General features: G+C 42.5%; 2 protein-coding genes across 4 annotated transcripts in view; one reads left to right on the top strand and one right to left on the bottom strand.

The window, feature by feature from the left end:
• JAM3 (junctional adhesion molecule 3) overlaps window positions 1–16336 on the top strand; it is a 94889-nt gene extending 78553 nt beyond the window's left edge. For both annotated transcript variants that reach the window (XM_045080334.1, XM_045080335.1), the window contains 8 exons: window positions 2721–2786; window positions 3297–3410; window positions 8796–8948; window positions 9445–9647; window positions 10627–10726; window positions 13088–13217; window positions 13313–13367; window positions 13672–16336. In XM_045080334.1, the coding sequence (XP_044936269.1) occupies window positions 2721–2786; window positions 3297–3410; window positions 8796–8948; window positions 9445–9647; window positions 10627–10726; window positions 13088–13217; window positions 13313–13367; window positions 13672–13707 (857 nt within the window). In that variant the 3' untranslated portion in view covers window positions 13708–16336. The remainder of the gene's footprint in view (window positions 1–2720; window positions 2787–3296; window positions 3411–8795; window positions 8949–9444; window positions 9648–10626; window positions 10727–13087; window positions 13218–13312; window positions 13368–13671) is intronic.
• An 851-nt stretch (window positions 16337–17187) lies between these two features.
• The window catches only part of NCAPD3 (non-SMC condensin II complex subunit D3), a 70290-nt gene continuing 62487 nt past the window's right edge, over window positions 17188–24990 (bottom strand). For both annotated transcript variants that reach the window (XM_045080327.1, XM_013062140.2), the window contains 5 exons: window positions 24710–24849; window positions 23537–23614; window positions 18080–18151; window positions 17941–18001; window positions 17188–17850 (listed from right to left, as the gene is read on the bottom strand). In XM_045080327.1, coding sequence (XP_044936262.1) covers window positions 17742–17850; window positions 17941–18001; window positions 18080–18151; window positions 23537–23614; window positions 24710–24849 — 460 coding nt within the window. In that variant the 3' untranslated portion in view covers window positions 17188–17741. The remainder of the gene's footprint in view (window positions 17851–17940; window positions 18002–18079; window positions 18152–23536; window positions 23615–24709; window positions 24850–24990) is intronic.

Below are 24990 nucleotides of genomic sequence, written 5' to 3'. Positions count from 1 at the left end.
TGAGGCTTCCCTGGGGCTGCTGACGGCTCCCTGCGGGCCTCTCCTGTGTTCTCAGAGGGTAGCAAGTATGACTTCTGTGCCAGTCACCTTTGATTCTCCTGAGGAGACTGGGGTGGGAAGTTGTAAATAAATACTGTGTGGTTTTTGCTGTCAACCCTTAAAAACCCACCTGTAAGTGGACCTGTGCAACTCAAACCCGTGTTGTTCAGGGTCATCTGTATTTTAAAGTGGGATCTAGGCTATTGGGGAGGGTTAAATGAGGCGTGTAGAATGTTTATAAGTTTAAGACTTGCTTAATAATAATAATAATAATAATAATAATAATAATAAAGGCTTATTTAAGAATAGAAGGAGAACTCTGAAGTATAGGACTCTCAGCATGGGCCGCCTCAGCTCAGGCCTGGCTGTGGTGAATCCTCATCTGGGCTAGAGTTTCACTTGCTTGTAGTGGTCCTCTGTTGTTTAATCTTCTTGGGACAAACCATCTTTCAGGATTGGCACAGAATTCCAGGATTGCCTATGAAACTTATCCAGGGTAATTGGGCTGGAGAGGGTCTGGCAGAGCCTTCATTAAGGAGTACAGAGCATTCACCTCTTTGCTGCAGAGTAGAGGGATTAAAAGAGGTGATCATTTCCATTATCTGAGGCTGTGTTACCTTAGCTTCTTTTAGATTGTAAGAAGCACATTAGTTTACTTCACTGTAGGGGTTTATTATAAAAAATGTGTCTCAGTTGGCCTTCATGAAAAATCGACATTGTCGCAGTTACGAGAGTAGCTTTCCTGTTATATCCTCTTTGTTCTCCAGTTCACTTGTTACCAACTATAGTGTTTTAACCATTTTGATAAGTCAGTTAATCCTTCCCTCTACTCTTCTTCCACTCTGTTTCTCTGGTGACTATGAACTCTCTAATGCATTCTTCATTTCTCTTAGCATCATACTTCTTAAAGGAAAGTGGCAGATTGGGTTTGTCTAGTTGTTTATTATCCAGTTATTTGAAGCTCTCATGAGTTACCTCAAAGGCCCCTTAGATGGCCTCTGGGTTGGAAGGTGTTTCCTGGTCATAGTCATTTGTAACTAGAGTTTCAGTGTCTCATCATCTAAATTATAGTGATCTCACTGGAAGAACTGTTTGTGGTCATTTACTTAGAAGGAACCGGTGGGGCCTTGGTAGATACTTGAAGCATCATTTATTAATCTTTCTCAGTGGTCATTGGGAGCTTTTGGATTGAAGGAGAAGTAGAAAGTGCTGCACATACATACATGGGATATGTTTCTGGTTCCCAAAAGGAGTAGCTCAGGTTAATCAATACAAAATAAAATTATTTTTACTTGTCCTGGTTCACTAACCTTTTGTAGAAGTCATTGTTCTAGAAATTAATATCAACTCAGGTATATGTATTATATTTCTGATTTTCATCCCTGTTAGTTAATTTTTATGGCTTTTGCTATAATTAATGAAGTCTTACTAAAAAAGAAACAAAGGATCAAGATGTATACTGGGATTGTACACGTCACTGAACCATTAAATAAGACTTAAAAAAGGGAAAGACTGGATTGTTGTGACATGCATCCCACCTAATATACAAGGAGTTAGCTACTCAGGAGTACATGTCTTTCTGCACTTTGTCCTTAGCTGAGATAGTAAGCTAAGATCCAGAGACCTTCATGAGGGTTTTGTATGAAGGCCCTCTTTGGGGAATGCATATTTTCCTAAAGGCCAGGTGGCTGAAGAATGAGATTTTGTGGGTGGTCATTGTAGCTTCTATGTCTTCTCCAAGAAAATAGGTAAGACGTTAGAGACCATGATAAACTGGTTTTAATGTTTGTTGAAACATGTGGAGAGTCAGATGCTAGTTTTGAAAGGGATTACTGTACAGTTGGCATGTCTTGATTTTATCAGTAGCTTCATTCAATTTCGCTTAATGAAAATTGTTATTTTTCTCATTTTACCAAAAACTAGTGAAAAAAAATTTTTTTAAGATTTTATTTATTTATTTATTTTAGAGAGACAGTGCACGTGAGCCAGTGCAGGGAGGTGCGGAGGGAGGGAGACTCCCACTGAGCGGGTAGCCCTACATGAGACTCGATCCCAGGACTCTGAGATCATGACCTGAGCTGAAATTAAGAGTCAGACATTTAACTGACTGAGCCACCCAGGTGCCCCCAGTGAAAACTTTGTAATGGATGGGAATCACTGGGTTATATGGTTAATAGAGCGAGGTGGTCTCTTTGCTGGTTGATATCTATACCAGAGAATGTTGTGCTATCCTGAGGGGGAACATACCAGACCATGAGTCTGGGCCATATCAAATCCACCAAGGGTGCCATTGCTGTGTTGGAAGCTTGGAGGAGAGAATCTGCAGGATGCAGGAAAGACAAGGCCCAGGTGGGTCTGGTTGAAAGACGTTTACAGGATTAAGAATGGCTCTGCGCAAGAAGGAAATTCTTAGAACTCTAGCTCCAGGGTGGTTATGCTCTAGATCTAAATTCTCAGAACTCTTCCACTCAGTTCATTCCAGTGAGGTTAGACTAAGAAAGAAAGTTGTCAACTTGCTTTATCTAATAGACTTTGTTTTGAAATATACTATTTTTCTATACTCTGTGGTTAGTGATTGTAGTCTACCTAGAAGGGGAAAAATCTGAACTTGATTGGAGGATTCTCTGCTATTTTAGAGTTGCATTGTCTCTAATTTTACTTTATTTATTTTTTTCCTTCAGGTTGCTTGATTGGAGCCGTGAATCTCAAATCCAGCAACCGAACCCCAGTGGTACAGGAATTTGAAAGTAAGTACAAGGGAGACTACTAAGAGAATGGGCACCATCTAATGGACATTTGGTAGTCTTGCAGCCTACTCAGGACAAACACAGCACATCCATACAGTGCCCAAGAGATGTTTGGGTGGGTGGCTCTGTAGCAGTGCATTTGATGTGCACATGTGTCAGTGAAGCCCTTTTCAGCAGGCCGACAGGGAACTCTGCAGGTTTTATATTGGCTAGAATCAGATTCCTGCCCTGGTTTTGTACATATATAACAAAGAACTTCCTTATATACAAGCAGAGTATTAAGGCCTTGCTAATCACCTTTAAAAATTTTTCTGGCTAAAATTCATCTTTTCTTAGAGTCATTTGGAACTTGAAGATAGATTTTTTAAATGTACATTTAAGACTTCTTTCAAATTAGAGATAGCGTGCAGGGTCCAGATATACAAGTGATCATAAAATTGTTTCCCATTCTGCAAGAGTTCTTCTTCTTCTTCTTCTCCTTCTTCTTCTTCTTTTTTTTTGGCTCATTAGGTGTGGAATTATCTTGTATCATTACGGATTCACAGACAAGTGACCCCAGGATTGAGTGGAAGAAAATTCAAGATGACCAAACCACATATGTGTTTTTTGACAACAGAATTCAGGGTATGATTCTCTAATCCCCTCCTTTATTCACAGGGCCCAGACATATACTTGTGCCCAGAGACTTTCCTCTGACTGGTCCTGCATCTGTATCCAGGATTGGTTTATTTTTTGTTTTGTTTTGTTTGTTTCACTTCTGAAAAATTCAAACATGGAAAAGTAATGAGAGTAGTCTATTGAATCTCCCTGTCCCTGTTACTCAGCTTCAACAAGTATCACCTCATTAGTTATGATTTAAATCTATCTGTAGCCCATCCTATTGTGCAATGAGAGTGAATGCTGTCCTATGCCATCCTCTTATCATGGTCCCATTCGTGATACCAGCTGCATGAGTTAATCAGAAGGATCACAGGGAACAGCAAGGAGATAAGACAGGTATTTGCTGAGCACCTACTGTGTCCCAAGCTTCCTACATTGAGAAAGCATTTGCTAGAACAGACATCAGCATAAGGTATCTCTGATCACATGAAGTAGGAGCAGGGCAGCTGGTGGGGGAAGCTTCCCAGAAGTGGCATCTAGGCTGAGCTGTGAAGCTGGTTATCCAGGCCAGATGGTGATGGGTGGGGTGGAGGAAGGTGTTGGGCAAGAAAGAATGCTCTGCATATAGACGTGGAAGCAAAAGGCAGGTTGGCTTAAGGAAACTGCAAGTTCTCTATCACAGGTGGGATTTAAGGAAGGGAGAGAGGAATATCTCCACACAGCTGGTGAGGCATGCCAAGGCCAGGCAGGAAGTACTGAACGCCATGCAAGAATGGACAGCATCTTGAGTTCCGTAAAGATTTTTTTTGGAGGGAAGGGAGATGACTTCATTTTCAGTTTAGAAAGACTTGACTCGGCTGCTTTGTAGAGGAGATTGGGAATGGGGAAAACTCAGAGCAGGGGTGCTAATTTAGATTGTTTTGCAGATGCCAGAAGGGAGCTGCTGATGGCCTGAGCTAAGATTGAGGCATTGTAGAGAGCAATGGGGAGGGCTTGCTAGGAGCTGGCTGTGGCGAGTGAGGGAGGGAGAGAAATTATAGATGACATGCAATGGTACCTTACCTTCATTTTGACAGAAGGGATGGGAGGAACATGAGGGACAAATGCAATAGCTTCTAAGGGCTGGCTTTGTTGTTCTCCGAGAAATTGATAGTTGAGGCTTCAGAGAAGAGGAGAGATGTCGAAACAGCTAAATCTCAGTCTTCCTGCTTTGGGTCCCCAATATCATCAGGCTCTTAAAAATCTTTTGGGGACACCTGGGTGGCTCAGTCAGTTAAGCATCTGCCTTCAACTCAGGTCTGATCCCAGGGTCCTGGGATGGAGCCTGCTGCTCAGCGGGGAGTTTGCTTTTCCTTCTCCCGCCCCACTCCTCCTGCTTGCGCGCTCTCTCTCACACACACTCAAATCTTTTTAAATATTTTGTTGTTTTTTTTCCTTCACCAGTATATCTCCCACCTTTTAATTTTGAAGAGATGGAAATGTTTTTTCCAGAAAACAAGTCTGGTTTCTCTGGCAGTTTAGGCTGCTGCTGATAAAGCCTGTACGTGCATTTGTGATCATCAGAGAACCTAGGTGGGGAATTTTTTCTTTTTTTTTTTTTAGGTGAGAATTTTCTTAAAGAACTTCCTGTTTGTAGGCACCTGGGTAGCTTGGTTGGTTAAATGACTGCCTTTGACTCAGACTATCATCTGGGAGTCGCAGGATCAAGTCCCACATTGGGACTTTTGTCCTGTTTAGTGGAGAGTCTCCTTCTCTCTGTAACTCTCTCTCTCTCATTCTTTTTCTCTCTCAAATAAATAGGATCTTAAAAAAGATTCTCTTTCTGGGAATTAAACACCTTATTCTTAGCCAGAGGGATGAGGAGGATATTTATACACAAAATATGAAGGCTGCAGGAAAATTTGAATCTTTCTTGGCCTCATCTCTTGTCTCAATTCAGGACTGTGCCAAAAACATCCTGATATATTTTTTTAATGCCCTCCCCCCTTTTTAAAGATTTTATTTATTTATTTGACACAGAGAGAGCACAAACAGGGACCAGCAGAGGGAGCTGCAGAGGGAGAGGGAAAAGCAGGCTCCCCACTGAGCAGAGAGCCTGATGTGGGGCTGGATCCCAGGACCCTGGGACCCTGGGATCATGCCCTAAATTGAAGGCAGACATTAACTGGCTGAGCCATCCAGGCACCCCAATCCTGATAGATTTTTTTAAAACTTTATTGTTGAAGTATGGGTGATATACAGTGTTATATTAGGCTCACGTATATAACATAGTGATTAGACAAATCGTACTCAATGCTCCCTGCAAGAAGAGTAGTCACCATACAACATTATTACAATATCATTGACTCTATTTCCTCTGTCATACTTTTTATCTCCATGACTTACTTATTTTATAACTGGAAGTTTGTATCTCTTAATTTCCTCTTCACCTATTTTGCCCTGCCACCCACCCCCTCCCCTTTGGCAACCACCAGTTTGTTCTCTATATTTAGTAATCTGTCTTTGGCTTTTTTTGTTGTTTGGTTTGTGTTTTAGATCACACATATAAGTGAAATCATATGGTACTTGTCTTTCTGTCTGATCTCTCTTCACTTAGCATATATTCTCTAGGCCTGCTGATGTTATCACAGATGAATAGATCTCATTCTTTTTTATAGTTGAGTAATATTCTCAATTATACACACACACACACCATATCTTTGATAGATTTGCTTACATGGTAAAAGTCTAATCCTCCACTAATGGCTACTGGATAGCAACCTTCTTATTAGAAAATGCCTTTGCAAGTGTTTATCTTTTGTCCTAAGCATTTTTCTATTTTTATTATATTATGGTGAATCCTTCCTGTTCTTACCACCAGTCATCAGGTTTTAGTAATAATTATTTTCTATTTTTGTGTCCTTTTTTCCCCCCTAATTCCTTCCCTTATTTGTCTTTTTTTTTTTTTAGGATTTTATTTATTCATTTGACAGAGAGAGCACAAGCAGGGGGAACAGCAGGCAGAGGCAGAGGGAGAAGCAGGCTCCCCACTAAGCAGGGAGCCCAATGCCGGACTTGATCCCAGGACTCTGGGATCATGACCTGAGCTGAAGGCAGAAGCTCAACTGACTAAGCCACCCAGACGCTCCTTTATTTGACATTCTTTAGGTTCTTCATGCTTCTTTGAAAGAGCTACCATCTTTTTATACTTTAAAAGTTTTAAATATTGAGATATAGTTCATACAGCATAAAACTCACATTTTTTAAAGTGTATACTTCAGCAGTTGTTAGTATATGCAACAAAGATGTGCAACCCTCACTGCTATCAAATTCCAGAACACTTTTATCAACCCCAAAAGAAACTGCATATCCTTTGGCAGTGACTTCCCTTCCCCCGTGTCCCCACCTCCAGGCAACCACTAATCTACTTTGTCTCTATGTATTTGCCTATTCTGGGTGCTTCATATAAGTAGAATCATACAATACGTGGTCCTTGGTGACTGACCTCTTCCACTTAGCATATTATTTTCAAGGTTCATCCACGGTGTGGCATGTATCAGTACTTCATGCCATTTTATATGGGTGCATAATATTTCATTGCACTTAGGCCACTTTTTTTTTATCCATTTATCAGTTGATGTACACTTGGGTTATTTCCAGTTTTTGGCTGTTATCAATAATGTAGCTATGGATATTCATGTAAGAATAATGTTTTTTGTGTAAACATAAGTTTTCATTTGGGGATGGATAAATCACCAAAAGTACAATTGCTAGGTAATATGGTAGTTATATATAAACTATATAGAACCTGTCAAACTATATTCCCAAGTGGCTGCACCATTTTACATTCTTTCAGCAGTGTTTTTCCCTATATCCTCCCTAACATTTGTAATTGTCCATCTTTTTTTTTTTTTTAAAGATTTTATTTATTTGTTTGAGAGAGAGAAAGAGAGAGAGAGAGAGAGAGCATGAGAGTGGGGAGGGTCAGAGAGAAAAAGAGACTCACTGCTGAGCAGGGAGCCTGACTTGGGACTCAGGATCATAACCTAAGCTGAAGGTAGACGCTTAACCAACTGAGCCACCCAGGTGCCCCTGTAATTGCCCACCTTTTCAATCTGGCTGTCCTAGTGGGTGTGAAGTGATATTTCATTGTGGTTTTGATTTGCATTTCACTGGTGACTAATGATGCTGAGCATATTTTCATGTTCTTGGGGGCCATTTCATATACTTTCTTTGGAGAAATGTCTACTCAAATCCTTTGTCTATTTTTAATTAGGTTTTGTCCATTTATTGTTGAGTTGCAAATTCCTTATATATTTGGATACTAGTTCTTTTTCCCAGATACATGATTTGCAGATACTTTCTCCCATTTAGTGGATTGTCTTTTCAAAACTTGAATGTGTTGTTTGAAGCACAGAAGTTTTAAAATTTTTTATGAAAGTCCAGTGTCATTTTTTTTTTTTATGCTTGTGGTCTTGGTGCCATTTCTAAAAAATTATTGCCTAATCCAAGGTGATGGTGATTTTTATCTGTTTTTTCCTGAGAGCCATACTGTTAACTCTTGTTTTAAGTTTTATTTTTTAGAGAGTGAGTGCTTGAGATACAGAGCACAAGCAGCAGGGAGGGACAGAAGTATAGGGACAAGCTGACTCCTCACTGAGCAGTGGGGCTTGATCCCAGGACCCTAGGATCATGGCCTGAGGCATGATGAAGGTCTTAACTGACTTAAGCCACAGCTTAACTGACTGAGCCACTAGGATCCCCCATATTGTTAACTCTTAGAGGAAAGTCTTTGTTGTATATAGTGTGAGGTAGGAGTTCAGCCTCATTCTTTTGCATGTGGATATCCAGTTGTCCTAGCACCATTTATGAATACTGGTTGTTTTTTTCATGTTGCTTGTTTGATTTTTTTTTTTTTCTCTTTTAATGGGGAGTCCTGGCTAGGAATGAGAACGAAATAAGGTCCATGCTTGCTTGCTTGCTTGCTTGCTTATTTATTTATTTATTTATTTATTATTTTAAAAAGATTTTAATTTATTTGTCAGAGAGAAAGCATGAGCAGGTTGCAGGGGAGAAGTGGAGGTAGAAGGAGAAGCAGGCTTCCTGCTGAGCAGGCAGCCCGATGGCAGAACTCGATCCCAGGACGCTGGGATCATGACCTGAGCTGAAGGCAGATGCTTAACTGACTGAGACACCCAGGCGTCCCAAGGTCCCTGCTTTAACAACAGAGACACATGTAATGAGTCCTTTTACACACCAGGTACTATTTTGGTGCTCAGTGTCCTTAGTTTACCTCTCTTTTACAGGAGCAGAAGGAGAAGCCAGTCTGCAGTGTCCTTACTGAGGCATTAAATGCTAGCCCCAGAAGCCTCCTTCTTCACAGGTGACAAAGATGTCTTTAAAGTCTTTTTGTGTTCTTCTTTTCTGTAGGAGATTTGGCAGGTCGTGCAGAACTATTGGGGAAAACCTCTCTAAGAATCTGGAATGTGACCCGGACAGACTCAGCCCTTTATCGCTGTGAGGTGGTTGCTCGAAACGACCGGAAAGAAATTGATGAGATTGTCATTGAGTTAACTGTTCAAGGTAGGAACTCACATAAAGTTAAAAATATGTTCCCCTTTTTAGACCTCATGAATCTGTCTATAAAATAAAAAAGATTGGGGAGGCGGAAAAATAAATAAAAATTAAAAAAAGAGATTAGCTCTTTCTTTCTTCCCAAAGGCATATCCCTGAGGGTATTGCAGGCCTTAGGGGGCAGGCGGTTGTAGGAGCTTGGACTGCCTGAGTTGGGATAGAAGGTGAGAAGGGAGGTGGAGCTACGGCCACCCACCCCCAACCAGCTGTAGGAAGTGCTCCTCAGGAGGTGTGGGCATTAGAAATGCACTGTGGGTTATACATGGGGGTGAGCTGTGTGTGGGGCAGATGCCATGGCAGATCCAAGCCCATGGGCGTGACATGGCTGTGGCAGTGGTGCATCCCCAGGCTGGTTTTCCTTTTTTGTGAGCATGTTTATTATGGGCTTTCAGAAGAATCAATCCATGTGGCTGATTTGAAACCCCAACTCGAATTTCTTCCACAGTGAAGCCAGTCCCTCCTGTGTGCAGAGTCCCGAAGGCTGTACCTGTAGGCAAGACGGCCACGTTGCACTGCCAGGAGAGTGAGGGCTACCCCCGGCCGTACTACAGCTGGTACCGCAACGATGTGCCGCTGCCCACAGACTCCAGAGCCAATCCTAGATTCCGAAATTCCTCTTTTCTCTTAAACTCTGAAACAGGCACTCTGGTAAGATCTCTTCTTGGACGTGAGGATAGAAGAAAAGTCTTTGTTGAGGAAGGGATACTTATGGTGGGAAGAGCACTTACTAGGAAAAACAATAAACTTTATAAGACAGGAACTAAAAACCTATAATGTTGGGGATTCTGTGGGAAAAATGAACCCTCCCTCCTTTGTATAAGCAAGTAAGTTCTAAGAGGATTAAAATAAAGGAAGGGAAACTTGTAAAATAAAGGTGATTGTGTAGGTCTATTAAAGAAATATAATGGATGAGTGATGTTAGGGTCCTGATGTGAATAACCACCTGTAAAAATCACGAGACAGGGAAACTGGATTACTGGTGGCATATTCGATGTTAAAGAATTGTTCATTGCTTTAGGTACAATAAGGTATTATAGTTATAATCTGAAGAAGTCCTTGTCTTTCAGAGTTGCATGCTGAAGTTTTTATGGATAAAATGTGTCTAGAATTTTCTTCAAAATAACCCAGTGATGGTAGTGGAAAGTGGTTGGGGGGCAAGATGCAGTTACATTGGTCATGTATAGAAGACAGACTGCCCTCCGCAGCAGCATCTCAGCTGGGCTTTTCTACAGCCAGCCCTCCTGATCCTTGGCGTATTTAACTACAGGTAGTAACAAGTCAGGTTATATAAGATCCTCTGTATTTGTATTGCCCAAGTGTTGCTGAGAAACAATTCTTCTTATTATCTTCACACTGCATTCTGAATGTTGCTTTGATATCTTCAAAAATCTGAGGGGATCTCATTGTTCAGGAGCTCTTGGGCAAGACTGCTGGGGAAGAATATCAGGGAAGAACCTGACAGTGCAGGAAACTGAAAGGAAGCCAAGAGCAAATGAGATATTTTACTGAGCTCTGGACTTAGCACCTTGTTGGGAGGCGGGGGTGGCGGAGCATAGTGATGTCTTCAGTCCACAGAGGTCTGCCCTCATGATTGGTCTCATAATTTACTTGTAATTTACTGAAATAGGTTTTCAATGCTGTTCACAAGGAGGACTCTGGGCAGTATTACTGCATCGCTTCCAATGATGCAGGCTCAGCCAGATGTGAAGAGCAGGAGATGGAAGTCTGTGAGTTACTTTTTGAAACTATTTCATCTGAAGACTGGCAAGTGGATAGAACATTTTTAATTTAATATTGGACCATCTTTAGACAACTGGTCTCCTTTCTTCTGGAGATGACTAAATTCACCAAAACCCATCCGGGTACATTGAAAGGAAAGATGAGAAAGTTCGGAGTAACAGCTAAGTGACTAATAAGTGGTTACTTGAAATATGTTTATCTCCTCAAAATAGACTGGTGTTGGGAACATAGCTAATCATGTCACTTTAAACTGAGTTTGTTTTTTTAAAAAAATTTTAAAGATTTTATTTATTTGACAGAGAGAGCAAGCCAGAGAGCACAAGTGAGGGGGAAAAGGAGAGGGAGATGGAGAAGCAGGCTCTCCACTGAGAAGGGAGCCTGATGTGGGGTTCTAGGTTACTGGGATTATGACGTGAGCTGAAGGCAGCCACTTAACCAACGGAGCCTCCCAGGTGCCCCTTAACTGTGTTTAATAAACTCCACTTCTGGGATGTAAGCATCTGATTCTTGATCTTAGCTCAGGCTTCATCTCAGGGTCATGAGTTCAAGCCCTGTGTTGGGCTCCATGCTGGGCGTGGAGCCTACTTAAAATAAATAAATATATGGATAGATGGAGGAAAGATAGAAAAAATTACTTCATTTCTTTGGTAATTGATAAGATCAAAACATAATGTCATGTAAAGTCTCTAGAAATTTATCCAGTTATAACCATTTTGTGGTAAGCTGACAGTCAGAGGTTTAGCCTTAATAACTTTACCATGCATGTTCTGTGATGATGCCATCTCTAGGGTGCTGGTTCTAAAGGAGAGGTGTTGAAGGCAGGATGGGGCAGATGGAGCATGTCACATTCAGTCACCTGCGGAGCTATCTCAGCCCCTCCCTCCTTCCTGAGCATAACTGACCCCAGAGCAGTGTTTTCCAAGCTTGCCTAATTATGAGAATCCTTTGCACTGTTTCATGTACGGATTCCAAGGCCCCACCCCAGGCTTATGGACTTAGTCCTCAGGGGAGGTCTGGAAATGTCTGTGTGTCAAACACAATTCCAGGGGATTCTTGTCATCTGTCAAATTCAGGAAACTGCTCCAGGGCAGGAGGAAGACTCTTGGACTTTGCCCCAGACCTACTGAATCTCTCTGTAGTGATAGAGCGTGGGAATTGACATTTGAAAAGTTAAAATTCCAATTTTTAAATGCACACTTGCATTTGAAACCCCTGCATTAAGATAAGGGAGAATTTAACAACTTCCAAGTTAGCTGGCTTATGTTGCTATATCGCTTGCATGTTTTCCATTGCATTTTTGTCTGTGTGGAGGAAACAACCCCAGTGCCCCACACTGATGTGGACTGGGGCACCTATGTGGACTGGGGCACCTTTGCCCGGTATAGAGAAATGGGAAGAGAGGGTCAAGGGCCTTCCTCCAAGAGACTAGAAGATATGAGGCCATGCAGCTGAGAGTGAAAGGTCATGTTCCTACCTCATATTTTTACTTTTCAGTCTTGTGCAACACTAGTTCTTTTTCCCCCAAATAATGCATAGCAAAGGAAATCCGTGGAAATTAAGAATTTTTTCTTTGGGATTCCTGGCTCCTTAATTCTGTCTCTATAAAGTGAAACAATTTTCTCCATTAATAATATTTTTAGGAATTTAGCCAGAAGATTGTAAAGCCTTTTAAAAATGCTAAGCCCCTTTTTTAAAGATTTTTTTAAAAATTTATTTATTTGACAGAGAGAGAGAGATCACAAGTAGGAAGAGAGGCAGGCAGGGGGGTGGGAAAGCAGGCTCCCTGCTGAGCAGAGAGCCTGATGTGGGGCTTGATTCCAGGACCCTGAGATCATGACCTGAGTTGAAGGCAGAGGCTTAATCCACTGAGCCACCCAGATGCCCCCTAAGTCCTTTTTAATATCAGATTAAGTATAACAGCATTTGAACTTTGGAGGTCTCAGTACTTTTTACAAGTGAGAGCAGGGGTTTGGGGTCCTGTATGTTACGGGCTAAAGTGTTAAAAAGTGGGGACACCTGGATGGCTCAGTGGGTTAAATGGCTGCCTTTGGCTCAGGTCATGATCTCAGGATCCTGGGATCGAGACCACATTGGACTCCTTGCTCAGCAGGAAGGCTGCTTTTTCCCCTCCCAGTCCCCCCGCTTGTGTTCTCTCTCTCTCGCCATGTCTCTCTCTGTCAAATAAATAAATAAAATCTTAAAAAAAAAAAAAAGTTGAAGTGGTCTCACTCTGCTCTTCTGGCTGGAGTAGGCATGACAGGGCAGATGTGGGAAGTGGAAGGATGCAAAAAAGAAGTGGGGTCAAGGACTTTTCTAAGACCAGATCCCTTAATCCCTTTTTTTTCCAGATGACCTGAACATCGGTGGCATTATTGGGGGAATTCTGGTGGTCCTTGCTGTACTGGTCCTGATCACTGTGGGCATCTGCTGTGCGTACAGACGGGGTTACTTCATCAATAATAAGCAGAATGGCGAAAAGTGAGCCTGTCTTCCATCTTAAGTGACCAAACCAAAGTTTAAGTTGGCATTACATGAAAAATCAGTCATTGAAGCCCTCTCTCCTTCCTTTTCAGTTATAAGAGTCCGGGGAAGTCAGATGGAGTGAACTATATCAGGACAGATGAGGAGGTAAGGAAAGGAGTGAGGCAACAGAGCAGACATTGATTAGGAAACCTAGTAATTGAAGTGTTTCCAGAAAAAATGACATTCGTCCTTGGAAACCTTCCCAATGCAGAGTTTTTACACACCCCTGGCATTCAGTTTGCAGGCTCTAGTAGTAGATGTTACCTTTGAAGAAGGGTTTCATTTGATTTGTTTTGCCATAAGTTTCCTCAGGGAAATGGGGATTAGATCTGGCTTCCAATTTCTCTCTCCCACTTAGGCCCCTAGGTTTGTCAAGGATGGCCGTTTCTAACCTGTTTTGGCCTTGCAGGGCGACTTCAGACACAAATCATCATTTGTGATCTGAAATCTGATGGTGTGACTGACGGAGCACATGCAAATACCTCTACCAGAAACTCCTATCAAGAGCAGCCCGGGAGCCAAGTGCACTTGGACAGAGCTAGACACTTGCGCAAAAGCTTTTTGTTTTGGCCAAAGTTGACCGCTACTCCTTTCTTACTTTTTAACAAGCCACATGAATAAAAGAATTTTCCTCGAGGTGGGCATAGTCATCACAAGGGGGAAGAAAAACCACACAACTGTATTTCACTGAGGCGGATTCCCAGTCTGTTTCTGGCCTGGCTTCCACCTGAGCGTTAAGGTGAGCGGAAAGCTCTTGCTCACAGAGGCCGGGCTGGGCATTGTGGCCTGCGAAGCCAGTTTATTTGCCGCTCACTTACATTAGCCCAGGTGAGTCCCATGTGTGTTCCCACAGGCAGCCATGTAGCACCAGCATTGCAGGGCTTGGGAGCACAACCCACTGCAACACCCTACAGCTGCAGAGTTTGAACAGTGAACCCATCTATGTGATGGTCTTGTTTCACAGCTGCCCATAGCCAGCATGGCAGATTCTTCTTGAAGGTTTTGTTGATCAGTATTTTAGTGTCCATCTTGGAAAATCTATTTGGATCAGAATTTTATAAAAACAGCCCAAATCAGGAAGGTAAATTGCTTGTCCATGGGCGGGGGGGGTAATATTTACATACAAACCTTCATCTTAGGCAAAATCTGAAATGGTACTGAAATAATGCTCTGCTTTTCTATCGGTGTTTATTTTATAAAATTTTACATTCTAAATTTTTGCTAAAGATGTATTTTGGTTATTGAAGGAAAATTTCTATTTAAACTGTAAATATGTTGTCATACAGTGTTAAATACCTATTTTTTTAAAAAAAATTTCAACTTAAGGTAGGAGTTCCAAGCTACTAGTGTTAAATTGGAAAATACCAATAATTAAAGAGTATTTTAACCCCAAAAAAATCCTCTCGAGGAAGCTTACTGGAACATTCCTTTTTCCCACATAAGTTTCAGCATTTTTCACAAGAGAACTACATTGTCTATACATCAAACCATTGTTACTTAGGAAACTTTTTTAAAAATCCAATTGAATAATGTCAAAATCTGTTTACATCTCTCCAGAAGAAAATGTAACCTCTAAGGTTGGCTTTGAACAGTGTCTTCCTGGATTACTCAGACTACCTAAGCCCAGAGACACCACCCATAAGTGCTTGGATGTACCTGTGAAACCATGTTAGCCAACCCCCGGGCTTGAGTCCTGCATCACTCTCTAAGTCGATATTGGCTATTAACTTTGAAGGTTAGCCAGCATGTGCACTGCCATCTTTATTGGCTTGACAGTGGCTTTGTGTGCTGATTAGCTTTACAGTTAGTTGTAAGGTGGACATTTCAAGAAGGGTGGGTGTCTTCCCTGTGCTATCCCAGCCTTTGGATCCCCTGTGACAGAGCTCTTTGTGGATGGCTTCTGAAACAAAGCAGCCTCTGCTGTTTGGTTTTAAAATTCATTTTACTTATTTGTGTAGTTCATAAGACTGTCCAGGGCCAAAGGCCGTTCTGAAAACTACAGTAATGTTTTTTAAGAAAATGAATTCCACTCTTCCTCTTTGCCATGAAGAAAGCACAGAGACACCACAGGTTGTGTCTCACTTCACAATAAACCCATTGTGTGGTGGCGGCGAGGCCATCCCTTTGAAGAACATCAGGTATTGTAGCCAGAGCAGAAAGTCTGATGGTGAGGAAAGCGAAATGCCTGAATCAAAGGCCATATTCTGATTTTTTAATTTTAAAGTCTACCCAAGACACTGTTGCTCACTGGGTGTGGGACATTAGAAACATCATTCAAAAGCCTTTGTTCTTCAAGAGCAGATGTTCTTCACCTTAGATACATTCTGTGTTAAACTCATGATGTGAAGCTGTTTGAAGAGGGAGCTTCTCAGAAGAGCGCCTCCAGTCCCAGTGCCTCCAGTGTGCTTCAAGGATGGTTCTTATTCAGAAGGATATAGTCATCTTGAGATTAAACTTCCAGTGTCTTAATTTTTTATACTTGGAGGGTGTTTTTTAATTGAATACTTGAGACTTATGTTGACTTTTCTTTTTTAAGTTCTGTGAATACTCTGCCATGGGCTATTTGGCAGAAGTGGTGGGCAACTCTTCATAATTGCTTAATGGTACCCATCTTCTTTTGCGTTTGTGTCTTGAATGCTTAGACTTAAGATATCCCTTCATCTTCACCCCATCTTGGTAGAAAGGGATAGTGTTCCTGTTCTCTAATTGTTGGGGAGTAACACTCTAGCTGCCATCTTGGTTGTCCAAGTGATAGGACGGCCTTGTTGACTCCCTTCTTGTGACCACAACACCTCCTATCCTAGTGCCATGTGAACTGGGTCTGACAGAAGTGAGTATGGAGTCTGGGAAGTTGTTGCCTAATTTGTTGTTTACATTACTGTAAAAATGTAAACAGAAAAGGAACATTCATGTGTTTTTAAGATGTGAATGTGATTGAAGACTTGGAGCTTCTATAAGGCTACTGTGGCTTCTGGTGTGGCTGTTGCTGTACATAGACTTTGCAGACTTGTACTAACACACCTATAAGTTGGTATTTGTTAAACCTCATTTATAAAAGCTTTTAAAAAAATCAACTTTGTCTCATTATTTCTCCTCCTTATGTGCTCTTATGTTGAGATTACCTCATCTTCCTAGCATTTTGTTAGGAAGGTATACTTAAAATAGCACAATCCCAGGTTTCAAAAGAGGCTGCCATCAATTACCATCTACTTGATTTGGAGATAACTGTCCTTACTCAAGGGCAGCTTTGTGACTCTCTCTGCCAATGACATCTCCATGTGTGTCACCATTCATATATGGGAGGACTGTAGAATAGACACAATGCACAATGACATTCTACCCCTCAAATCCAACTACCACATTTATACTAAAAAAAAAATACCAACACAGTAACCCTGTAATTTTGCTTCTATAGTACTGGGATTAAAAAGGGAACTGAATGAATTTTTTCCCCAGTCACTCTTGGATAAAACATGAGTGTACATGTGTTTTAAGGTTACCTAACGGTATCAGCAGAAGACACCAACACCTTCCCCCTTCATGGGAGCAATCTTTGTGGACTGTTAATACAAACCAGCATTAGTGCATGCCACACATAGGTGGAACTTTCAGGAGCCAGCCCATGTTTACATTTGAAGACAGATGTGTGCTATTAGGAGGCAGACAGCTTCTGTCAGGGGACAGAAGCAGAGGGACAGATGAGCTGAACCTTAAAGGGAGTCATTTTTTTTCCTAAAAGGAAAGTTGGGTTTTATTCTTTTTCTTCCTTTTTTTTTTTTTTTTTTTAAACAACACACATTTATTTCTCACAGTTCTTGAGGCAGAGAAGGTTTTATTATTCTTAAACACTTAATGTGAATCAAAATGACTACCAGTAAAAGCTCTGTTCTAAAAGTAGAAATATTCTATTAAATAACCAGAAGGCTATATTTATGCTTGACCTTTATTATTCCATTTTATAAAGCTGTACACTTTAAAAACCTGCAATTTATAAATAAGAATAAAAAAAATAATTACAATGAAAATTTCATCATTAGATACAGGAAACTACTGTACTATAGGGAATTCCGACCATATAACAAACAGAGCCTTCATTTATATAAAAGAAAGCTGATCTGTTGAGTTCCTTAAAGGCCAGAGTATGCTTTATCAGAATGAACATGATACTTTCAAATGGAGTAAAATTAGAATATTAAATAGCTAAGGCAGTTCTATTATATATATATATACACATATATATGTATATATATATATATTTTAACCACGTATTGCATAAAGAGAAATGCAAAAGTTTGGCCAGCCACACAGATAAACAGTTAGATAAACAGTTAGAGTTAGAGTCACAAGAAAAAACTCTGGTATCACACAGTAAAAGTCTCCCTCACCCTGAGAGTAAGGGAGGTGGACTCTGCCTTTCCACAGGCAGGAGACAACATCTCCTTAGAGCTCTTGCCTCCTGGATACTCCTGAATGACTGTTTCAGTTGGCTGTTTTCAGGGGTGTCTTTCTGAGTGACCTCCTGCTAGGGGCTGGGTTATCTTTATTTCTAGCCGGGGACTTCACATTCCACTGCTGAGGCTGTGGCGGCCTAGGGAAAGGAAAGAGACAATCATTCTGGAACTAAAGATAAAACCCTGACACAAACATTTACCTCAAAAGGAACTCTTGGTAAACTTACGGTTTATCAGGAAGCGATAAACATAAAATGTCATTTCCTTGACATTGGGCTTCAATTTTCTCTGAAAGGGAGTCAGACACAAATTCAGATTTCCCAGAACTCAAAAGCGGCTAATACATTTGACAGGAAAGGAACTTGCCTTTGACTGAAGGTGTCTGTGGTGTACCTATGTAGCTGACTCCTGCTCCAAATGTGACATCATTGATGGTCCCTGGGTAAATACGGGGAAAACAACACCATTAACGAAAAGCCAGTAGGAGACAGACCTACATAAAGTCACCTGCGCAAGGTCAGTCATGGAGCTTCCGCTCCAGTTTTACTCAGTCATTGTATCAATCCCTAAGCACTGTCAAATCTAAATCCAGGGGCCCTGTCAGGCCTCAATTTTACCTTTGTTGTGGGACTCAAATGAAGTTGGAGACTCTCCTGGATACTCATCCCACCAATGGTCTCCTGGCTCCTTCCACCTCTGACTACTCCCTCAGATGGCTCTGTGGCCCCTGCATTCCCACTGCCCACTGCCTCTGGCTTCTTGCCCACCCCACATCTCCAGTTACTGCCAACACACCAGTGACTCCATCCAGCTCTAGCCTCTCTCGGAGTCCTACATTTCCTACTGTCCCTCACTGCACTCATTACCCCCACTTCTCAGCACATTCCTTCTGAATCTCCTATCAATGGACTGCCCAAGTCAGAACTGTCAGGCATGAGAGGCTCCTTCTCCACACCTAATCACTAACTGGTTACATTTACCTTCCTCCTATCTCCTCCTCCTCCCATTGCCTCCTCTCCTCCTCACTTGCTGTCTGCTCCTCTCACCCTGACTTAGCTTAGTGGTTGGTCTCCACCCATGGCCTCTTCTTCTTTCAGTTCTCCCCTAGGAGGCAGGGAGCAGAGTGTAGGAACAGACCTGAATCAGACTTGATCTGAATACTGGCTCAGGGTCTTACTGAATTACTCTAAAAACCTCAAGCTTTTTCTTTTTTTTTTCTTAAGATTTTATTTGACACAGAACAAGATCACAAGTAGGCAGAGAGGCAGGCAGAGAGAGAGAGAGGGAAGCAGGCTCCCTGCTGAGCAGAGAGCCCGATGTGGGGCTTGATCCTAGGACCCTGAGATCATGACCTGAGCTGAAGGCAGAGGCTTAACCCACTGAGCCACCCAGGTGCTCCAAAACCTCAGGTTTCTTTAGCTCCAAAATGGGATACAGATGTACTCACCTCAGGGGAGTTGTAGGGATTAAAGAGATTATTTATGTTAAGTCCTTAACAGAGGAATTGGGACAAGGTAAGTGCTGAATAAAGGTTATTACTATTGTAACTTATTAGCTGTTACTCCCTATGTCACTAGAGTTAAGTTTAAAGATGTAGTGAGTTGACTGCTCCGCTTAAGGGTCTTGCCAGATCAGTGTTCTAGGGGAAGGCCTAAAATCCAGCCTCTGAGCTGGACAGACCCACCTTTGTGTAAGTTGGCCCCCAGCCACCCTTAGGAACCCATTTGCTGCATTCCCACACTACAGGCCACCATGTCCGATCATCACGGTTCTCTTCCTGGCCCTGGTCTGAGCGTGCAGTTCTACCTGGAGTGCTTCCCTCATCTTATCTGACTACCATGCCAGTCCTTGGAGACCTGGGAGGCGATGCATCTCCCAGGGACTTGCTCCCTACTTTGTGACCTGTACCGCTCTACATGAGCTATCAGCACATTTGTTAGGAATAGAACAAGGCTCAACACTGGCCGCTGACTGTTCTGTCAGAGCCCTCATGCCTTCCAAGAACACGTGTGCTATGAACCTTCTCCCCTACACCGTGGCCTTGTTAAGAGTACTGATTAGATGGGCGCCTGGGTGGCTCAGTGGGTTAAGCCGCTGCCTTCGGCTCAGGTCATGATCTCAGGGTCCTGGGATCGAGTCCCGCATCGGGCTCTCTGCTCAGCAGGGAGCCTGCTTCCTTCTCTCTCTCTCTGCCTGCCTCTCAGTGTACTTGTAATTTCTCTCTGTCAAATAAATAAAATCTAAAAAAAAAAAAAAAAAAAAGAGTACTGATTAGATTTTTCTAGTCTGTTTTAAAGTCCACAGTGCATCTGCAGTGCTGTGTGCCCATGAACCACTTAAGCTACATTAACTGCTAAGAGATTGTATTTTCATAATGTGTGTTGGAGAGGATGTGGAGAAAGGGGAACCCTTTTACACTGTTGGTGGGAATGCAAGTTGGTGCAGCCACTTTGGAAAACAGTGTGGAGATTCCTTAATAAATTAAAAATAGAACTTCCCTATGACCCTGCAATTGCACTACTGGGTATTTACCCCAAAGATACAGATGTAGTGAAAAGAAGGGCCACCTGTACCCCAATGTTCATAGCAGCAATGGCCACAGTCACCAAACTGTGGAAAGAACCAAGATGCCCTTCAACAGATGAATGGATAAGTTAGATGTGATCCATATACACTATGGAGTATTCTGCCTCCATCAGAAAGGATCAATACCCAACTTTCGTAGCAACATGGATGGGACTGGATGAGATTATGCTGAGTGAAATAAGTCAAGCAGAGAGAGTCCATTATATCATATGGTTTCACTTATTTGTGGAGCATAAGAAATAACATGGAGGACATGGAGAGAAGGGAGTTGGGGGAAATTGGAGGCGGAGATGAACCATGAGACTATGGACTCTGAAAAGCAATTTGAGGGTTTTGAAGGGGCATGGGTTGTGAGGTTGGGTAAGCCTGGTGGTGGGTATTATGGAGGGTGCATATTGTGTGGAACACTGGGTGTGGTACATAAACAATGAAAAGAAATTAAAAACAGAGAGAGAGAGAAAGAGAGAGACCAGTATTTTCATCATGCTGCCACTCAAATAGCTCAGTTGTGCTTATTCCTGTTTCTAGGAGGTCTCTCCTTGTGCTGCAGTTCAAACTCCCCTTCCCTACGTATACATTCCTTTTCCGGTTTGGAAGCCTGAGCACATCCAGGCAATAGGTCTCCAAACTTCACAAAGGCAGCTATGTGGTAGCTCTCAGATCCCCTGTGCACTTTGTAACCAAAGGCAGGAGCATCTCTGCTGCCTGAGTGACAGCAATAAGAGGGACTTACCTGCATGGATTTTCAGTTAAGATCTAGCTCTGAAAAGGACTAATTTACATTTCGCAAAGCCCCTCTGCTCATGCTGAATACCACTGGTGTGCCAGAACAGTGGAACTGGCTAGCATTTTTCCTCCTACCTTCTTAGAGCTGAGACCACTTCCTGACAGTCACCCCACTAAGAGTTGTCAATAGAATGTGTATTTATAAACCACACAGAAAACAGAACTGAGTGTTTTACATGATCTGATAATTCTTCCAGGAAGGAGAGCTAATAGGAGACCCTTCTTCAAGCATTCCTTCCTGGTTCAGAATAAGGAAAGATGGCCACGAATTTTATATTCAAGGGCCTAGAGAGAGAAAAAGTAGTCTGTTGACCTGGGGTCACCTGACAGTCTTATTTTCAGTGCAAAGACGGCTCCATGCATGCACATTCAAGCAGTATTAATGCAGCATGCCAGACTTCACAGCTGAGGAACTCAGGCTGCTAGGAAACCAACTAAAGACTGGAATCAGGGACTCCTGGGGACGAACAAAACTAAAATGAGATGCATTCGCCCCATTTCTGCAGCATATGGTTTCTAATGCCAAAATAGAAGCACTCTGAACCAGGAACAAAGAACATACAAAAAAATTTGTCTGTTTCAAAGGGTTGAATTTTTCCACATATATAATATTACGCCTATTCAATATAGAGGAACCCCAAATTACAGCTTTTAATGACAAAAGCAGTCATGATTCAGTTGTCATCTAAGGAGATGTGGGGTAGGAATTCTGTTCATCTGTTAATCTCCCTTAAAAGGAGGACTTGATGGGTGCCTGGGTGGCTCAGAGGGTTAAGCCTCTGCCTTCGGCTCATCGGTCATGATCTCAGGGTCCTAGGATCAAGCCCCGCATCTGACTCTCTGCTCAGCAGGGAGCCTGCTCCCCCCGACCCCTCTCTGCCTGCCTCTCTGCCTACTTGTGATCTCTCTGTCAAATAAATAAATAAAATCTTAAAAAAAAAAAGAGGACTTGATGGAAATTCTCTACAACCCAGTATATACTCTAACAGATCACAGCATCACAGGTCATAGAATTGTCCAGCAACTAGCCAGAACACACTAGGTGCTCAATACATTTGTATGACTGAATGTACAACTAAATGAATGGCTTGCCCCTGGGCTGCACCATAATCGAAGAGAAGAACACCTTAACATGTTCTCATCTTGCAGTCATGCCCAAGAGCAGCACTGGGAGAGCAAAGGCTGTAGAAGGACATAGGACTTGCAGTCAAGAGACTTGACTTCAGGTCCCAGTTCTGCCATTTGTCCCATCACTTAACTCATTAACATCTGTTTCACTCCTCTCATGTTCCAGGCACTGTGGCAGGCACAGTGGGTACAGTGAAGAGTAAAACAGCTTATGAACTGCAAGGACAGGTGAAGCAGTACAGATGACCCTGAACAACGAAGGAGCTGGAGCTGCCAACCCCACCAACAGTCGAAAATCTGTGTATAACTGCCCCCAAAGCTAACTACCAATAGCCTACTGTTGGCCAGAAGGATATTACTGGTAATATCAATTAATGGTGCTGCACTGTAAACAATTTATGGTGCTGCACTGTAAACAATCCGCGCATAAGTGGACCTATGCAGTTCAAACCTGTGCTGTTCAAGGGGTCCCCTGTGTCTGGAGGTACGGTGAGTACTGCTGCTGGAGGGTAAAGCAGCGAACACCAGGGAAAGGGAAGTTGTAGATGAGGACATGGTGCATGAACGCCCCGTGGCAAGCAAGAGCAGGTGTACGCAGGACTTTGAGAACCCGGCCCAGGAGTGGTAGACAGAGGAAGGGGGAGGTTAAGAGGGAAGAGGCAGGAGGCACAGTGAGACACGCTGTGGACAGTAAGAAGGTAAAAAACAAGGTAATAGGGAAAAAATCCTCTATACTTCTAACTCACCTTGACTTTGAAATAATAGGAAATAACAGAAGATTAGAAAAACCACCCAATGGGAGTGAGAAGACAGAGGTTCTCGACACAGCTGGTGGGGGGGGTCCTCAATAGGACACTGAACCCGAAGCCTCAGCCCGGCTCTGGAGCTGGCCTCAATGACGTACACGGAGCATGCCAGCATCAACATGTGACAGCTACAAAGCAGGGCTGCCCGAGGCAGGCCGGAGTGCCCAAGTGCTGGCTCTAGATTGGCAAGCATGGCGCTGCCAAGGGAAGTTGTGCCTCAGCCTCCCCGTGTGTCAAACAGGGATCCTCAAAGATGGCTGGGAGTTTAACTGAGTTCATGCCTGTGAAATCACTTAGAAGAGTGCTTGACTTACATTCAGCTAGTTCTTGGGCTGTTGAGTTATAATTATCATGAGACACCATGTGACAAGGCACCACAATGTTGTTGACCACAAGAAGTGCCTTCATCTAGTACAAGACCTTTCTTTCAAGAGAAGGAGTCTTACTGCAGCTCCCGCAGACACACAGTGGCTGAGGAGAGACTTAGCAGAAGCTGGCTTGTCACAGGAGTACTTACTCTCGGGAGTACTGATCGCTCGTTTAGTTACGCGGTCCACAGCTCCACTGGACTCCTGCTCCAGGCTGTAGGAGTTTGCTAGGACAAAACAGGGAAATTTTAGCTGTCCAGAAAAACCCCCAACATGATTAGCAAGATCTATGATAAAGTTAATATCCCAAATAAAGTGTTCTTATAATAAAATAATTCAGAAAGATATAAAAAAATGATAAACATGAGAAACAATGTCCATTTTCACTAGGATTCAAAGAAAAGGAAATTAAAACCATCACCAGTTTGACCTATAAAGGCTGGCAAAGAAGGGAAATTGTTAGACCAATGTTTTGAAGTAGGAAAACAAACACCGGTGCACCACTGGCTCCCATCAATGTACAACCACGGGGAATTACAGAAGGCAACCTGACACTAGCAAAGGCTTTAAAAATATCCACGGCCTTGGAGTGCTGGGAATCAATCCTAAAGATTATATACTTTATTGTGACATTACTTCAAAAAATTGAAAAACACCTATATTTCCAAGAAGAGGGTAACAGTAAATAGGTTTCAGTACTTTCACAAGATAGAATGCCACGAAGCCACAGGAGAAAAGTTAGGAAAGAAAAGTTCATGAGCAAATGTTCACTGTTATTGTATGTGTAGGGAAGTAGATTACAAACCAAAAGTGCGCACTAAGATTAAAACTTTATGGGGCGCCTGGGTGGCTCAGTGGGTTAAAGCCTCTGCCTTCGGCTCAGGTCATGATCCCAGGGTCCTGGGATCGAGCCCCACATCGGGCTCTGCTCTGCAGGGAGCCTGCTTCCTCCTCTCTCTCTCTCTCTGCCTGCCTCTCTGCCTACTTGTGGTCTCTGTCTGTCAAATAAATAAATAAAATCTTTAAAAAAAAAAAAAAAAAAAGATTAAAACTTTATAAATAAGGCCAAACGCATGTGTGTGGGAAGTAGAAAGATGGGAAAAATGAACACTAATGGATGAGTTTTCCACTTCACTCGTTTCCAAATCTCTTCTTACAGAATCCCAAATGCCCAAAATTGTTTGTTTTAAAGATAAGAAAACAGAAATCACTTCGAAAAGGATGAGAGGGAGGCCTGTTCTGTATTTTCATCTGTAACCTCACTGTGTCTGAGGTACAAAACCCAGCACTTCTTTCAGCCCCCGGAGCCACTTGGGGCTTACCACGATTGCACATTTTGTCCAGGCTTTGAGAGCTTAATGGGAATGGCAACGCTCCTGTGCTCCGACTCCGGTGCCTGCTATTGGACTCCACAGCTTTCTTGACAGAATTCAGGATTGCGATGGTGCTCAAGGACATGGGCCTGTAGAGGAAAACATGCCACAGACACGCAGAGAGAAGGAGGGTGAAAATGCTGGAGTCACCACCCTCTGCCTTTCAGGTGCACCCTCAATCACACTCATTGCAAATCTGAAGGAGAGGAGCCTGGAGGAAGTGTTCATGA

This window comes from Mustela putorius, unplaced genomic scaffold, assembly GCF_011764305.1.
Source record: "Mustela putorius furo isolate JIRA1106 unplaced genomic scaffold, ASM1176430v1.1 tig00000460_pilon_pilon_pilon, whole genome shotgun sequence".
Lineage (NCBI taxonomy): Eukaryota > Metazoa > Chordata > Mammalia > Carnivora > Mustelidae > Mustela > Mustela putorius.
This window is presented reverse-complemented; position numbering and strand designations above follow the sequence as displayed.